Raw genomic sequence first — 17579 nt, 5'->3', positions numbered from 1 at the left:
CATGAACAACAGAATAATACAAAGGGAAACTCTTTCGACAGAGCTATACATCTGCGAACTGAATAATAGTCTTAAGACTCTGTTCAATGTTCTTCAACTAGAATCATACTTGCTCATTCAATTCTGCATAAGACATTAATACGCTGAATTGACCCAGGGAAGGGTTGATAGGCACCCCCAGATTCTCCACTCAAGCCGTAGTCATGTTGAGCAGGCTTGCCACCAGCGAGCTCATTCAGCAAGTTCTGTTTTCTCTACAATTGAGTAAGAATATTCGATACCCAAAGCCTCCACTCAGTGCCATAGTAATGTCTAGCAGGAGCACAGCACTGACTTTTCTGAGTAAAATCTTGAAAGAGGACCGACTGGATCCAGCAAGCTCAAGCAGCAACACCTGTTTTGGCTAAAATTGAGTGCGCGTATTCGATACCCTGGGACACAAAAGACTCAAGCCAGTCTCAATTTTAGTGAGAAAGAAGGTTATTTAAAAAGATGATGTCCTTCAAAGCCGACTGCTGGGAAAAGCTCCATACCTTTTTCATCATTTCTTCCTTGCGGTATTTAAGTTTGGCTACCATGTCCTCTTTATAAGATTGGAGGTCTTTATATTTTTTGTGCAAGGCTGCTATCTGTGAAGTCATTTTCCCAAACTTGCAAATCGTTAGTAAAAAGAAAGAACACAAACTTTGAAGAGATTCCGACAACAAATGGTCACTCAGATTGCAATACGGTGCTCTTTGATAGATGAAAATTTACTTGATGTTCCATCTCTGCAATTTTCTGTCGCATCTCTTCGTGTTCAGCAATACTTCGTGCATTCCTGGTCGTCAAGTCTTCCAATTCTTTTGATGCTGCATTGATCTTCTGGTCGACTTTTTCAATGAGCCCTGATAATCTATCCGCTGTAGTTCAAGCAGATACCCATATCAGATTTAATTCAGTTCCCTTTGAGCCACCTCCGAAGCACAGATGGGTAATTCTCGTCTCTTCTAGAAACAGTTACAAGTTGCCTACCTTCCAAGTTAATCTCCACTCTATTCGCATCAATAGACCGTTCTTCTTTCTCGATGGCTTTCAATTTTGCCTTTCGCTCTTTCAAAACCCTCTCTGCTGTTTTGCGAGCGTTAACCTGAGGAAAATGGACAGCGGTGAAGAGTTATGACATGTAGCTAGCGTTCTCTTAACACGTTGTCGAATGGGAAGACGAGCAAACATTCAAAAGGTGAATAGAAAGTCATTCCCTTACTGTAAACTCTCTTATTGGTTTACGTGCGATTTAGTTCCGAACCTGCTCTTCTAGGGACTGCACCATCTTTATATGCTTTGAAAGCTTCCTCTCTGCCTGTTCAAAGGAAATGCAAATTCAGTCAGAATGATCTTCACATACGGGAAATGCATCCCATTACCATTAAGGTGACGCCTTCGAACTCCAGCGTTTCTCAGCGCAGGCACGACGCACCTTTGCAAGGAGTTGTACTCTGGTTTTCCACCTCTGGCAGTTCTCAAATGTATCTCTGGACAACGCTTCGGCCTCCTTGAGGGCCAATTTCTTCTCTTCCAAAGTTCTCTGCAGGTCACAAAGGCTTTCAGTGAAAATATGAACATAAGACAGCCCCTGTATAATATTCTCAAGCACCGCTCGACCTGTCTAAACGGATACTACTTCCGTATCATCAAAAATTGAAAGAGGTACACCTGCAGAGTATAATGTCCTCAAGCACCGCGCGACCTGTCTAAAGGGGTACTATTTTTGTATCATCAAAAATTAAAAGAGGTACACCTGCAGTTCTTCGGGGTTTTCTACAATTTGAGATCTGAGCTGAGCTTGTTCTTGCTGCTTTTGCATGAGGACAAAGTCAACGTTCGCTATCTGCACCAAACAATAAGAGTCAGATATGCAAATAGGCAATAAGAAATCATTGATTCCCATGATTCAAAAGGGAACGAGTATGCAGTGAAAATCCTGCTTGAATCACACCTTATCAGCATAGGTATTGCTTTCTTGCTTCAAGGCGTTTATGTCCGACTGCAGGCTGGACTGTTGTTTATTCAAAGCCACGATCTGATTACTCAACTCTTTAACTTCTTGCTCTAATGCCTGCACCTGCGGTTGCTTTGCCAGTCTTTCCTCTTCAAGTGCTTGTATCTCGCTTTGACGCTGGCGGAGAAAAAGTTTGCCAAATCGTAAAACGGTGTCTCTGTGGGCAACAAAGAAGCGCATTGACAAGAACCCATCAGAGGTTGAAACTCACCTGAGATAACGTCTCCTGGAGTTCCTCCACCATTGCAATTTTCCTGTTTCGAGCTTCGTGCAGTTCGGTGATGTACGCCATTTTATTAGCGCTGACATAATCCAACTCTGGTGGTGAGTCCTGGAAGGGCAATGAGTGTCTAGACGAGCGACCTGACCTGCTGCTTCAGCCAAACGCGTACCTGTAGGTTGCAAAATTGATCCCGGCAGACAGGAAGCGGACAGTGCGCTGAGCATCGGGACGATGGAGGTCGAACAAGGTGAAGTCATCAGCACCAGCGGCGGCCATGAACTTCTTCAAGCGGCGAAAGGATTTGAAGATACCGATGGCGTCGGTGTAGAGTTCGGGGAAGTCACCGAGTTTAGGGAGGGCAGCGAAGGAAGGCTGCATGAAGTCATCGCGGGAGGAGAAAGGGAAGGAGAGGGAGACGAGGAAGTCGAAGATGGGGGAGATGATATCGGGGGAGGGGGAGGAGAGGAGGTCGAGGGAGAGTTTGGGGGAGCCAAGGTCGGAGAGGATTTTGCAAATTTCTTTGGGGTCGAGGATGGGGAAGGAGTAGGAAGGAGCCATGGCGATGATGCGAAGCAAAAGAGCACAGAGCTCACAACACAGAGCTCTCAGAAAACACAACACAGAGCTCACAAAACAGAGAAGAGAGCATAGAGATCAGAAAAAACTGAAGAACAAGCAAAAAACTTAGACTTGATGAAGACGACGACCCCCTTCATTCATACTCTCTCTTTCCCGCTCTTATTTAAACACACTCTCTCTCTCTCTCTCTCTCTCTCTCTACCCCACATACACAAACAAGCACATAGTCTCTCTCTCTCTCTCTCTCTACCCCACATACACAAACAAGCACATAGTCTCTCTCTCTCTCTCTCTCTCTCTCTCTCTCCCCAATAGACAACTTCGATAAGAGAGAGACTATGTGCTTGTTTGTCTCTCTCTCTCTCTCTCCCCAATAGACAAATTCGATAAGAGAGAGAGAGAGGGAGAGAGGGAGAGAGGGAGGGAGGGAGGAGGGAGGAGAGAGAGAGAGAGAGAGAGAGAGAGAGAGAGAGCATAGACACATTTAAAATAATGCTCAGTTTGACAAAGTAATCACCAATAGTGTGGGCTTGACCTTAGCTCCTTTAGTAGTTTCTTCCATCCTCCTAATCTTTCATCTCTTCTACTCGCTTTATGGTTCTTCAAGTTTTAGTTGAGTTTTGTTGGTCACATGTCGATAATTACCTTGGCATGCTTGCTATTGCTACAAAATGTATGAGTTTATGGTATGACGATACCAATAGAGCACTCGCAATTACTACATGATATGTGGGATGTTGTAGTGTCTCTCTACGGCTAGTGCATTGTGGGACATGAGGCATTGGATTATGTCAAAAGATAGATGTGTTGTTGCAAATGAGCCCAATCAAAATGGATACCCCTTACTTTGAAATAGATCCTGATACATCATATTATAGCGGAAGTCTTCCAAGGAATGGCCACATAGTATGATGGAGTATCACAAAAACATGGTTCATCCCAAATCTTCACTATTTAGAAACACCTTGATCAACTCCCCGTTAATTGATATGCGAAATTTTGGTGGGATCACAAAAGGAGACACAAATCTCTAGGCCCATGTAAGCAAATATCAAAACAATGTGTCGACATGTTTGGCTATTATGTAGATGTTTGGCTAGGCTCCTGAATGTCAATGCCCATTATGGCAAGATCCTATGCATGATGAGTTTTCATCCAAATTACAAACTACTACCCCAACTTCCATAATGCATCTACTTCTAAATCACAATTAGTGATCTTCAATCACAATATGTTAAGGCTCTCGAATATATAGTGTATAATGGCTTTTTGATTGGACTCAACACTACTTTGGGCCATAAGATTCAAGAGGGCTAAAGATGGAAGACAATTGTTGAGTTCAAGAGAGAGGGCAAGAGCAAAAATCATGCATGGTCTAGATCCCATGGTGAGATTGAAGGACAATGTCTCAAATGGTGGTATGGGGGAATAACAGGCCTTGAAATCACAAAAGCCACACTTCAATATTTTGTGATATAACATAAGAAGGTGTAAATGTTTAAATAGCAAGCTCACCACATGATCGCCCACTTGGGTAGTGGGCTCTACGGCCATTGGCATGAAAGATCAGGTGGTTGTAGTGTGATTGTGAGTAGTTCTAAACCAAAGAGCCAGCTAGCTGCATACTTAGTCATTTCCTATTATTTATTGTGTTGAGGCGGTGTAGTGGTGCTATTGTGTGTGTAGAGGAGCCATTGTTGAGTAGCTATGGTGTGGCCGAAGAGCTGCGTATGCCTCCACCTCTCTTGTGAATGAGGAACTCCTCTCTTGTTTACATACTTGTGCGATTATAGAGCTAAAGCTCCCCATCTTCAGTTGTGTCATCATTGTTGTCTTGTTTTGTTTCATGGTATTAGAGCTCCACACATCTTTTTACAAGGTATTAGAGCCTATACGACCTAAGATCTAGCACAAGTGAACATTGTGTGTCTTCCTCAGTAAAGAGGTCAACATTTTGTCCACAATGTTGTGGAGATTGGTATTCCATCCACCGCCAAGTGTGAAGGATGGCATCCCATCCACAGTTAGTGAGTGAAGTGTTTGAAAGCTCCACCTATAGACATCGCGGAATGTTGAAAGCTCAGATCCACAAATAGTGCGGAGTGTTGAAACTATTTTCATGTTGCAAGCAGTTGCATTCCCTTGGAAAAAGGTTGGGTTGCATTATCAAGGCTAGACGAGGCTCTCTTTTGTATGTTGAAGTCTGAAGATCACTCTACATCAAAATAGACTGTACATCAAAAGGCAAAAGGAAGGTACAGCCTCCGAATACCTGCAAGAATCATGGTAAAATACCTACTGATACATACTAAATCTTGGAATAGTTGTTGAAGAAAAGTTGTAGAGGAGATTGAGAGCTACACTTTTTGTTTTTACATCACCGTGATCTGAGCTCGAGAGCAAAAGTTAGAGTCTCTGGAAAAGGTGCTACAAAAAGTCACTCTAATGCACAGAGGGGCTCTCAAATTTGTCCCATAGGCCTCATATACACTATTATTGCCAGGCATGCACTTTGTATGCTCAAAACAGTAGTATTTGAGAAGAACACAAGGAAATCACTACAATGTGAAGAGGGGTATCCATACCAACATGAAGGCCCCATATCACATTGTGATGACTCAATTTTGCTAGATTTGCTCAGTTTTTGTTAGATTTGCATTGTTATGCCTTTTTAGAGCAATTTAGTGCACATATTGAGGCATTTGTTATGAATAATGAGATTGTGTTCCTTTGTTTTTGGTGCTTGTTGCCCAAAGTTTTTGGTTGAGAACTAGGTGAGAAATTTTGCATTGAGAAGCTGATTAAGACCAAATATCAACCATGGAAGTTTAGAATGCACAACTATTTGAGTAGCAAAGGTCTTTGGGGCTATGTAAGTAGAGATACAGAGCAACCCATGCTCCTTGAAGGAGATATTTCTGCAAACCAACTCAAGTCCTAGAAAGATTAGAATGAAAATGATAAGAAATGTATGTATCTAATTTCTGCAAATGTACCAAATGGCATTATTGGCCATACACAACTTGGAGACAGCACAAGATGCATGGGAAACATTGGAAAAGTTGTATAGCAACAACACAAAGGCCATGAACATACAATAAAAGAATGAGCTCAATAATGTCAAGAAGAAAAATATGTCTGTGAAAGACCTGTGTGTTGAGAATAAAATAGATTGTTGATGCCTTCGGATCTGTTGGAGTAGAACAAGATGTTGATGAATTACTATCTGCATTCTTGAATGGATTAAATGAAGATGCGAAATGGAAGCCATTTGCAACTTCAATTTATGTATAAGAAAATCTCCCTGATTTTGAAGATTGACATCTCTCACGATAACTGAAGGGTTGGTTCAAGGGGGATGAAGCAACAATGAGCAAGAACGTGCTAGTGCCTTCTACTCAGACTCTGGTAGAGTTAGGGGGAGATTGCAGAGAGGCTATGGTGTTGAAAGAGCTGGTAATGAACACCCGAAAAGCTACAAAAATCAACAATATTCTGGTGAGAGGTCTCAAGGTCGAGGAAGAGGAAACTATAGAGGCAAGGGGAGCAATAAAGGTCGAGGTGAATGGCAAAACAATAGACAAAGTGGAAATCAGAGTTGCTGCTATTATTGTGGAAAACCAGGTCACTTGAAAAGTTTTGTTACAAGAAACAACAAGATGTGAAGAATGGCAGATTGCAATAGGAGAATTATGCATCACCTAGCAAGCAAAATGAAGAGAGAGGAGAAGATTTGTTTGTAATGCAACATATGTTGAATCCCATTTCACATAAGGAAAGGGTTAAAGATGTATGGTATGTGGAATCAGGTGCATCAAACCACATGAGTTGTCATGGAGAGTGGTTTGTTGATTTGCAGCTGCCTAAGAGTCCTAGCTTTGTTGAGATAGGAGATCATATTTGTCGTACAACTGAGCAAGTTGGCAGAATTCCTTTGAACGTGCAAAATGGACAAACAAAGTATTTGCCCAATGTATTATATATGCCCAGTATTACTAAGAACTTGGTTTGGATTGGTTAAATGGTAGAACAAGGATTGCAAGTCAAGTTCAACAAAGAGGATGTGTTTATTGAGAACTGCAAGAATAACAATAAAGTTTTTGCAAGAGGATGCAAAGTTGGTAGGATGGTCACCTTGAATGTGAGCATACCAAGTGTGGATGCTACAATGTTTGCAAAAGGGCAAGGAGCTGTTGCAGACATAGAGATATGGCTACAATGTTTGCAAAAGGGCGCAGAGTTGTTGCAAACATAGAGGTAAGGCATAGGAAAATTGGCCATGTGGATGTGTAGTGGATGAACTTAATGCAGTCCAGAAGTGTAGTTGCAAGTTTGCCTAAGTTTACAGATGAACTTAAAGGAGATAACGTAAGAGGGGTAGTTTACATATAGGAACACCCCACAACAGAATCCGGTTGCTGAAACAAAAAACAGGCACATTACTGAGGTTGCAAGAGCCATGTTGAATGAGAGAAATGTGCCCAATTATTATTGGGCTGAGGTAGTTCATATGAATAGTACCCCCACTGAAACAATACATGATATGACGCTAGAGGAGAAGTATACTGGTACAAAACTAGATGTGTCATTGGCTGTGTTACATATATGTATACTAGATGAGTTGAGGACAAAGCTTGATCCAAAGGTTGAAAATGCATTCTATTAGGATACTCAATTGAGCAAAAGGGGTATTGTTGTTACAACCATGTCACACGAAAGTTTAGAGTGAGAAGAGATGGAATCTTGGTATGCACCATCTAATGGAGTTATTGAAATGAAGGTCCAAAAGGATGTTGTTGGCATGAGTGAATAGCAAAAATCATATGGCTTGAGTGGATCAAGAGAGTCATCTAGTAATGCTATGAAAGTGAACCCTTAGTCAGGGAGTTTCAAAGTGCCAGTGAGAGGTGTTGGTTTGTCAGCTGAAAATTTAACAAGCAAGCAAAAAGGGAAAGCAAAGATTGATGAAGAATATGCAATTCTTGAAAATAGTGTTGGTTACAGTTTTGTGAATGATGATTCGACTGGGGGATACCAAAAGTAAGAACACATGGTGTGCAGGAAATGAGGCCTACAAATGATGATTCGAGTGGCGCAAAGTCCTTAGATGATGATTTTGGCATACCAAAAGTAAGAACACTTGGTGTGTAGAAAATGAGGCCTACAAATAAGCAAACTCTATTTAGATGAAGCAAGTTGAATATCTAGTGCAGAGGTTTGGATTTGAGAATTACATGGTGCATCATTATGCATACATGACACAAGTAATATAGAGTGTTTAACCTACATGTTATGAAGAGGCTCGTGGTCATGCTAAATGGGAATTAGTAACAATGGATGAAGAGATGGGTGCGCTTGACTTAAATGGTACTTGGGATCTAGTGCCATTGCCAAGAGGAAAGAAACCCGTTGGTAGTGAATGGGTGTACAAGGTGAAGCATCATGCTAAAGGTATAGTTAATAGATAAAAGGCAAGGCTTGTTGCCAAAGAAATGTGCAGACATATGGCCTATGAGGAGACATTTTGCCCAATTGCCAAAATGGCTACTGTGAGAGCTGTGATAGCATTGGCTACATCAAAAGGATGGGAATTACAACAAATTGTGTCAAGAATGCTTTCTTAAATGGAGACTTGCATGAGGACGTGTAGCTAGAAGGGTATGTACACTCAAATGTACCGCACTATGTGTGTAGGTTGAAGAGAGCATTGTATGGGCTAAAAGAGGCACCAAGTGCTTGGATAGAGAGGATAAGAAAGTTCTTGAAGGATGCAAGCTTTGTGATAAGTGAGGCTTATCATTCCTTATATGTATGAAAGACAAGTGTAGGAATGGTGTTCATAGTCATCTATGTGGATGACTTGATAATTACAAGAAGTGATGCGGCTGAGATAACATATGCAAAGAACATGCTCTGTGTGCAATTTGATATGGAGGACCTTGGTGAGCTAAGATATTTCTTGTAAATTAAAGTTATTGACACTCCTCATGGGATATGGATGCTATAGTGCAAGTATATATTGGATATACTCTAGAAGTTTGGGATGATAGCATTTAAGCTGGTTGCCACACCAATGGAAGTGAATTTGAAGTTATGGACGGATTTTGGAGAGGAATTGGAGAATTCAGCCTTGTACAAAAGTTGGTTGGAAGTTTGTAGTATGCTACCTTGACTAGGCCAGATATGTGTCATGATATAAGTGTGTTGAGTCAGTTTATGTAGCAACACCCAAGGAAGCCACATTTGGATGCAACACAAAGGATGCTATGGTATGCAAAGCTACACTAAATTATGGTCTATTTTATGCATATAGTATAGCCATAGAGGTGTTGGGATACACTGATGCACATTGGCCAGGTAGCTCTTATGACATAAGATCAACCAGTGGCTATGCATTTAGTTTTGGTAGTGGCATGGTGACTTGGAGCAGTAAGAAGCAACCAATTGTTGCATTGTCTAGTATTGAGGCTGAGTACATAGGTGCATCAATGGTAGTGTATAACATAGCTTGGTTGAGAAAGCTACTACATGACTTGAGAAAAGATGTTGCCAAAATAGTCACATTGTATTGTGACAATATGAGTAGCATTCAGTTGGCTAATAATTGGGTGTATCATGTAAGGACAAAGCACATAGAAGTGCATTATCATTATGTGAGGGAGAAGGTTCTAGGGAGATTGATTTGACATATGTCGGGACAAATGAATAATGGCTAACATTTTTGCAAAGTCATTGGTTGCAGAGAAGCACCAAAAGTTTTGGAGCATGTTGGGTGTGATGGAGTTTGGGTTGAGCTCAAAGGGAATTATTATAATAGCAAGCTAACCACATGATTTCCCACCTAGGTAGTGGGCCCTACGACCACTGTGTCATGGTGGCTGTAATGTGATTACCCATAGCTCTGAATTAGAGAGCAGCTAGCCACATACTTAGTCGTATCACTATTGTTTGTTGTGTTTAGGTAGTGTAGTGGAGCTATTGTGTGTGTATAAGAGCCGTTGTTAAGCAATTGTAGTGTGGTCGAAGAGATATGTATGGCTCTAGCTCTCTTGCGAATGAAAACTCTCTCTCTCTCTTGTGTATATACCTGTGCGATTGTAGAGCTCAAGCTCCCTCTCTTCTGTTGCATCATCATTGTTGTCTTGTTTTTTTTCATGGTATTAGAGCTCCACACATGTTCAACATTAAGGACTAAAGGGCATAGCGACATCCGTAATAATGCAAAGACTAGCCATAGGGCAAAAGGATATGTGTGTGTGTGTGCATGTGCATGCACGCACGCGTGCATGTTGGGTGTGCTGGAGTTTGGATTAGAGCTCAAGGGGAAGTATTGGAATAGCAAGCTAACCACATGATTTCCCACCTAGGTATTGAGCCCTACGACCATCGTGTGATAGATTAGGTGGCTGCAATGTGATTACTCATAGCTCTGAATTGGAGAGCTAGCCAACCACATATTTACTTCTATCACTATTGCTTGTTGTGTTGAGGGAGTGTAGTGGAGCTATTGTATGTCCCTTGATAAGAAGTTGTAGTGTGGTCAAAAAGATATGCATGCCTCCACATCTCTTGTGAATGAAAACTCTCTTGTGTATATACTTGTGCGATTGTAGAGCTCAAGCTCCCTCTCTTCGGTTGCATCATCATTGTTGTCTTGTTTCTTTCCATGGTATTAGAGCTCCACACATGTTTTCACACTAAGGACTAAAGGGCATAGCAACAATCCATAATGCAAAGACTAGCCCTAAGGGCAAAAGGATGTGTGTGTGTGTGTGTGTGCATGCATGCACATGCGCGTCTATGTGTGTTAAAAAAAAAAAAAAAAAACCTTTTAACAACACAACAAAGGAAGCTCAGATAAGGGTGGATTAAAAATTATTTATTACATAAGTGTTCATAAAACAAAATTTGGTACAATGTAAACAAAAATAATAACGCCGGTGAAGTGTTGGGGTAAAGGGCAGTGTGCCCACCCATTTGTACAGTGCCCATGTATACTCATATATATATGATAGAGGAATAAGCTGGAGTAGCTTTTGCTCCACCACTTTTGGTGTCTCCTTATTCCTTTCTGTGTGCTCTCCTCTCTCACAACTGGTATCAGAGCCCATGGCGTTCGATCTACGAGGAGCTCGATGAGAGGAGAACGGGCACTGCTTCGAGAGATCTACCAGGAGCTTTGGAGAGCTTGATTCTCTCATTCACGGAGAGATTTTGGGTAGACATCATCCAAATCTGTTTGCTCTACAATGCAGCTACAAGAATCACTTTGGGTTATCTTCCAGCGCTCCAGTGCTCTAGCAACCTAGCGTTGGAAGGAGACCGCTATCCGTTGGTCTTGACGTTGTCTCGTGGGAGCCTATCGTTGGCTGTTGATGCATCCTGTTGATGCATCCTTTGCAGCAAGTGGCTGGCCATTCTGTGCTTGTTGGAGGCGTTGGTTATCATGGGCAGCTAGTAAATAGGCGTCAAGAGCAATTATTGCTGCTATTCTGTGAGCCAGGAGTCGGTTGGTGAGCAACTTCTTTGGCGTAGGAGACCGTGAAGGAGCGCTGGAGAGCTGCAGATGCAACTTGTGGTGGAGTTCGCACAGTCCTCTGATTGCGATTCCGTCGACACCAGGCTTCCTAAAAATTTGCAATTGTGCTATCTATAACCTCACATCGAGGTTTCCTCCCTGCAGATTTGGGTCTTATTTTGGTGCCATAGCCATTCTTGGCACTTGCAGGTTCCAGTCTTGGCATAGTTCTTTGCCATTGTCTCTAGCTCATCTGGGAGCTGTTGGGGAGCCTCTGGATTGCATGTTTGATGCAGTTGTATGCTTGGGAGATAGCCGGTGTTGCATTTGAGGTCTTGGAGCTGAGCATTGGCTGATTTTGGTCTCTTTGCGGGACATTTTGTAGAAGTACGCCTTGTGGACATTAGCTGTGGATAGGCTGATTTGAGGCTGTTGCTTGGGCACTTTGCGGGACTGGTCATATGCCATTTTGCAGTCTTGCACAAGGAGCTTTCGATCTGTACATCACTTTGGCAGTGGCATTGACACATGCTTTGACAGTGGTACATGCCTGGTTGAGATGCATTGACAGTTCGTTGGATGCATGGTTGTTTGCCTATGTTGGATACATACGGTGGTACGGTGATGTATTGAGATCTGTCAGATTAGCATCATTTGGAGCACATTTCGGGGCTGTTTTGCCAGTGCTTTTGGGCTATTTTATTGTTGATCTGTGAGCATTCTTGGGGCTGATTTGTTGGGCATTGTACTTGCCATTTTGCTGGTGTTGCAGTTGACATACGGGGTGATCTGCTGGATGTATCTTGACCATTTTTTGGGGCTGTTTTTTGCCGGAGCAGATGAGTGCTGTAAAGGGTAGCAAACATTCAAGGAAGCTGCTGTTGCTGTTTTTATGACAAAATAGTCATTTTCAGGACTGAATATCTCTTTCCTGGTGCGGAATTGCACTTTGTGCCAAACTGGAAAGTTGTAGTTCACAGAATATACTACAACTTTGCTTTTGAAAGCAAGTTGATCCGATATAAGCTGCAGGAGTTACAGCCTCTGCAAAATCACAAAAAGTTGCAGTCTACTGTTTATTTGTAACCAATGTGCAGGAAGCTCTTTTTCAGATGAGAATATCTGAGAATCCACAAGGATTTGGCTCTTGAGGTCAACTGACAAGTTGTAGATCTTTCTACCAGCTACAACTTTGCTGTTTACAGCTTTGGCATCCAGTCTTTCAGTGAAAAGATATCGCTGTTCAAAGACAAGGACAGCGTGTTATCTTGCCCAAAGTGGCTGTGAGGTATTGTTGTAGGGATTTCTCTTGCACAACAGTGAATTGGGAACTCACAGTAAATTATATAAAGTGATTGGGATCTCACTTCAGTCCAAGGGCATTATTGGCATTTTGGCAAGTCACTTTGGCACATTTGGCAAGTGGTGAATGCTTGATTTTGTTGCCAAACAATTGCGTGCTTGAGGTGATGCATTGGTGATGCAGTAAATGCCATTTCGATGCATTATGGATTTGCATTGGTGGATGCTGCACTGATGTTTATGGATAGTTGAGCTGGGCTCCTATTGCCATTGGTTGAGCAGGCATTGCTCATTTGGTTCAGTGCATTTCTTACTTGGATTGCCAGGCATTGGCAGGTTACTGGGCTGCATATATTCTTGTTTATGCCTCTTTATGGCTGAGTGTTTTTGAGCATTGGATTAGCCAGTTTATTTGGAGACTTGATTGGTCTGGACAACACTATATTTTTGGTCATTTGGGTTGCCTATTGCACTATACTGCTCTTTGGTTGTGAGCTATTGTGCCACAGATATGGCATCTACAGCTGGTAGTGCCCTCTTTGATATTGAGAGGTTGGATGGATCAAACTTTCAATATTGGAAAGAGCAGATTTATGATGTGTTAGTGCAGAAGAGGCAGCATAAGCCCATTCAATGCAAAGGTATCAAGCCTAATAGCATTAAACAGAGTGATTGGGATGACATGGATGAGCAAGCATGCTCTATCACTCAGTCATCACTCTCGAAGTCAGTCTACTTGCAGGTACAGGATGGTGTACAGGGTGTAGACTACCATGCATATGAGTTTTATACTCGTATATGCCGGATGTATGACCATGATAGTGTTATGTTACAGCATGATGGGCTGAAATGTCCTGATGGGCTGAAATACAGCCTTGATATGCACTCCAAAGGTTGATCAATTGGTAGAAACAGGTCATGTTCAAGGGGGAATTCCAGGAGTAAGTCCAGCTCTCGGACTTGTGTTAGATGTTTCTATTGTGGAAAGTATGGCCACATGAGAAAGTATTGCTGGAAATGGCTAAGAAAATACAAGAAGAAGAGCAAGGTTAAGAATGACAAGAAGAAGGAGAAGAAGCATGTTGAGCTTCAAGGCGTGGATGCCAGGGTTTCCACTGATAGTAGCAGTGATGAAGGCATTCTTTTGTCTATGTCTGACACCTCCTTGTTGGCCACTGATGTACCCATTCTTGGTGATTGGATGTTAGATCCATGTGCTTCATGTCATATGACCCCTCATAGGTCATGGTTCAATGCATATCAGGAATGCATTGTGGAGAGTGGTTTGATGGGCATTGATCATTCTATGGATGTCTATGGTTATGGGGATATCCACCTTGTTATGCCTAGTGGCTCTATTCTTGTTCTACAGAGGGTTAGACATATACCAAGACTTGCTACGAGCAAGATCAGTACTGGACAGTTGGTTGAGGCAGGTTATCATGTCTCTTTGGGTGATCATGCATGGAAGATTGCTAGAGGCAATCTGGTTATGGCTAGGGGATCACGGGTTGGATTCTCTTATGCATTGCATGTATCAGGTGTCCAGGATAAGATGCTTATGATTAGTAAGCAGCCATCAGCTAGTTTATGGTATGCCAGACTTGGACATATGTCTACTGCAGGTATGGAAGCCCTTACAACATTGAGATACATTCCTGTTATGGATGTCTCTCAAATTTTATGTCATGATTGTGATGATGGTCAGCAGTCAGGATCCTCTTTTGTAAGGAAGACAGTCAGTGAGAGGTATGTTGAGCCATTGCAGTTGGTTCATAGTGTAGTTTATGGGCCTATGCCTACCGTTTCATTGGGTGGCGCCTCTTACTTTGTGACATTTATTGATGCTGCTACAAAGTACATATGGGTATATCCGATTCGGCAGAAGCATGATGTATATGATACATTTCAGCGCTTCTTGGGTAATGCTGAAAATTAGTCAGGAAAGAAGCTATTGAGCTTGATGGCTAATGGTGATGCAGAGTTTACCTCTTCTAGATTTCAGCATCTATGTGATACACTTGGTATCAGGAGGGTGTTGACCACTCCTCTTTCTGCTCATGATGCCTTGGTAGAAGGCATAAATCGGATTCTATTGGACACGATTGGTAGCATGCTACGATATGCAGGTCTTACCGAATGCTATTGGGCTGAGGCATGTAAGACAGCTGCATACTTGTTTAACAGGTCACTCAGGAGATCTCTGAATGGTAGAGTGCCATTTGACTTCTTGACAGGCAGGGCACCATGTTATGAGCATTTACGTGTGTTTGGCTGCGAGGCTTATGCTCATGGTTCCCGATCGAGGAGGTGTATCTTCCTTGGATATAGTGAGTCTAGTAAGGACTACAGGTTATGGGATTCTTCAACTAGAGAATTGATACGCAGCCATAATGTCTATTTCAGAGAGGATGCTATGTTTAGACAGCCCAGGACTGTGGATAGCAGGAGAGTGGTGTTCCAGGAGGGTGTAAGTGCACTGATACCTCCGAATTCTATGCAGGGACAGCCCATATCCCTTGGAGTGGGAGGTTTTTCCCACGGTGAGTAGGTTATAAAGTTGGGACAGCCACGATTACTTCCTGATTTTGGTCAGAGACGGTCAGATGTCTCTAGTATTCCACAGGTTTATACTCCTATGGAGATTGTTGATGCATCTTCTATGGAAAGTTACAATTCACTCCTAGGATGCAGAGTGCCTCTTGTAGATGAGGATGAGGCTATGCATGGTGAGGAGGATACCTTGGCTAATGATGCCCGGTATGATCCATTGGCTAGTTATGCCAAGACAGATGTGGTTTCTGCAGTTATTGACTCGGGTCATATTGCGCATGGGCAGGAATCATTGATATGTTTACTTCGTAAGTGCCTCCATGGCCAGAAGCAATCCCCTCGAGCTTGGCTTCATAGGTTTGATACCGTTATGAGAGCTCAAGATGTGATGCGCAGTGAGACAGGTTATGGTCTCAGTATTCAGGAGGTCGCTATCCTTCTAAGGTTACTTGCCATATGGTTCCTTATGGACAGGGATGCTTTGCAGTGGGAGCTGCATGGCCTTGATGACGTTTGTCAGATACTTGGTTGTTTCAATATGGAGAGGGGAAAGTTATTGAGTACTCCATTGCTTGTATTGGCTCCATACTTGAAACACAGTAGGTTTGACGATCACATATCAGTCGAGCAGCAAGTTATGGTTGATATGGCAGCCATAGTACTTCATGCATCCATGACTGTGTTGAGACTTGGTTCTCACATGTTTGCCATTGGGGCTACACTTCCAGTTCTTGCTTCCGTTGCAGTGGGAGTTGGTAGCATGATTATGGTAGATTTTGGCAGTAGGGAAGCGGTTGTGGACATCAGGTCCTTATGCTTCCAGGAGCAGCATGCAGGTGATGCAGGTTGGGTAGACCAGCAGAGGTCTATTGTAGGGCATGTGCTTATGGTCACAGGTGGTACAGAGACATTTTCTTTACATAGTGACAGTTCAGGTGCTATGGACTTAGCACAGGAGCACGTGGTGGTGAGAGTTCACTCTCCCAGTGAGATCTGGCATGAGATCTTGGTTGACAGGCATCTACAGCTTGTCATTTTCTATCCTGCAAACTTGATGTCTGCTAGCAGCTTATCCTCTATGCATTTTGCACATTGTAAAGTGCCGATGGGCATAGGATGACGGTCTGGTCATCTTGTTTTTCAGCCTATGGCTGATTGTATTATATGTGTACTATACTCCCTTAAAGGCACACTGCCTTTAAGTGGGAGGTTGTTGGGGTAAAGGGCAGTGTGCCCACCCATTTGTACAGTGCCCATGTATACTCATATATATATGATAGAGGAATAAGCTGGAGTAGCTTTTGCTCCACCACTTTTGGTGTCTCCTTATTCCTTTGTGTGTGCTCTCCTCTCTCACATGAAGTCCTGACAAACACTGCTTATTTACTAAAGAGGAGAATCTGCATACCTGCCACCATGCAATAAGAAAACATGATAAGAACCAGGTTAACTTAAGTTGGGAAGATAGGTGTCATAGACACTCCTCCCTTGTTATCGGGGTCACAATAAATTCGAAACTTAGCTAAAAACTTTAACCCCCCAGCATAATGTATAAAAGTATCCAAGTGTAAAAGGATGGGTATCTTCGAGTGTGGATCTGATAGAGTAAATAAAGTAAGGAGAGGGTTAGAAGATCAAGTAGAGAGGGGGGTTTAAAAGGGTTGGGAAAAAAGGAGGGGGGATAGGTGTAAAGGAGAGATCAAGTGGTGTCCTGTATGGGTTAGGTTGCATGTTTAGAGGAGGAATAGTATAGGAATTATTTTAGTTATATATAAACAATAAAAAAGGTTGTATGGAAAATTTACTTGGGGAAACTAATAAGGGAAAGAGTAAATGAGGACCTATACAGGGAAGTGAGAGGGAAAAAAATTAAGAGGGGACTTTATTTATGGTATTTAAAGAAAGGGCAGGGAGAGTGATTGGAAGGAAATAGTTAGAAGAGAAAAGAAATGGTATGTGGGGGGTTTAATTTGGGAAAGTAAGGAAAACCCGATAGTTTATGTAGCGCTGTTTTTTAATAACAAAAACTAGAGTAAAAAATAAAGGAGAGGAGGGAGTGAAAAATTATGAGTAGCCTATCTTTTAGGGCAAGAGGGGGGAATCTAGAAGTAGTTGGGTAGATTAATAGGGAAATAAGAGGGGCCAATTGGAGTAAAAAGTAAGGGGGAGAGGGGGTGGAGATTTTATAGTAGAAAGAGGGTTAGAAGATCGAGTAGAGAGGGGGGTTTAGGAGGGTTAGGAAAAAGGGGGGGGGGTAATAAACCAAAAAACACATGGATAAAAAATAATAATCAAGAAAAGGGGATAGGCAAAAATCTTAAGAACTTGGAAAAAGGAGTCATCAATGGAGAATAATACGGGAT

The 17579-nt window shown here is 42.3% G+C and overlaps 1 protein-coding gene across 1 annotated transcript; it reads right to left on the bottom strand.

The window, feature by feature from the left end:
• Positions 1 to 2958, bottom strand: LOC147885041 (kinetochore protein NUF2 homolog). The gene is made up of 10 exons (XM_087397847.1): positions 2434 to 2958; positions 2253 to 2343; positions 1979 to 2158; positions 1781 to 1870; positions 1460 to 1567; positions 1289 to 1342; positions 1015 to 1129; positions 757 to 902; positions 534 to 629; positions 1 to 431 (listed from the first exon to the last, which is right to left on the bottom strand). The coding sequence occupies exons 1-10, from the start codon at positions 2820 to 2822 to the stop codon at positions 381 to 383; spliced, it is 1320 nt and encodes a 439-aa protein (XP_087253973.1). The 5' UTR covers positions 2823 to 2958; the 3' UTR covers positions 1 to 380.
• Positions 2959 to 17579: the final 14621 nt, after the last annotated feature.

The sequence above is a fragment of the Dipteris shenzhenensis genome, chromosome 26 (assembly GCF_047967505.1).
Source record: "Dipteris shenzhenensis isolate YYH24624 ecotype China chromosome 26, Dip_SZ_1.0, whole genome shotgun sequence".
Lineage (NCBI taxonomy): Eukaryota > Viridiplantae > Streptophyta > Polypodiopsida > Gleicheniales > Dipteridaceae > Dipteris > Dipteris shenzhenensis.
This window is presented reverse-complemented; position numbering and strand designations above follow the sequence as displayed.

Bases quoted from the DNA above. Each gene is read 5' to 3' on its own strand.
- LOC147885041 (XM_087397847.1), bottom strand. From the start codon at position 2,822: ATGGCTCCTTCCTACTCCTTCCCCATCCTCGACCCCAAAGAAATTTGC. The intron at 2,159-2,252 runs GTGAGTTTCAAC...TTTCTCCGCCAG, and splicing joins TCCAGGAGACGTTATCTCAG to CGTCAAAGCGAGATACAAGC. The intron at 903-1,014 runs GTAGGCAACTTG...CTTGAACTACAG, and splicing joins AGTGGAGATTAACTTGGAAG to CGGATAGATTATCAGGGCTC.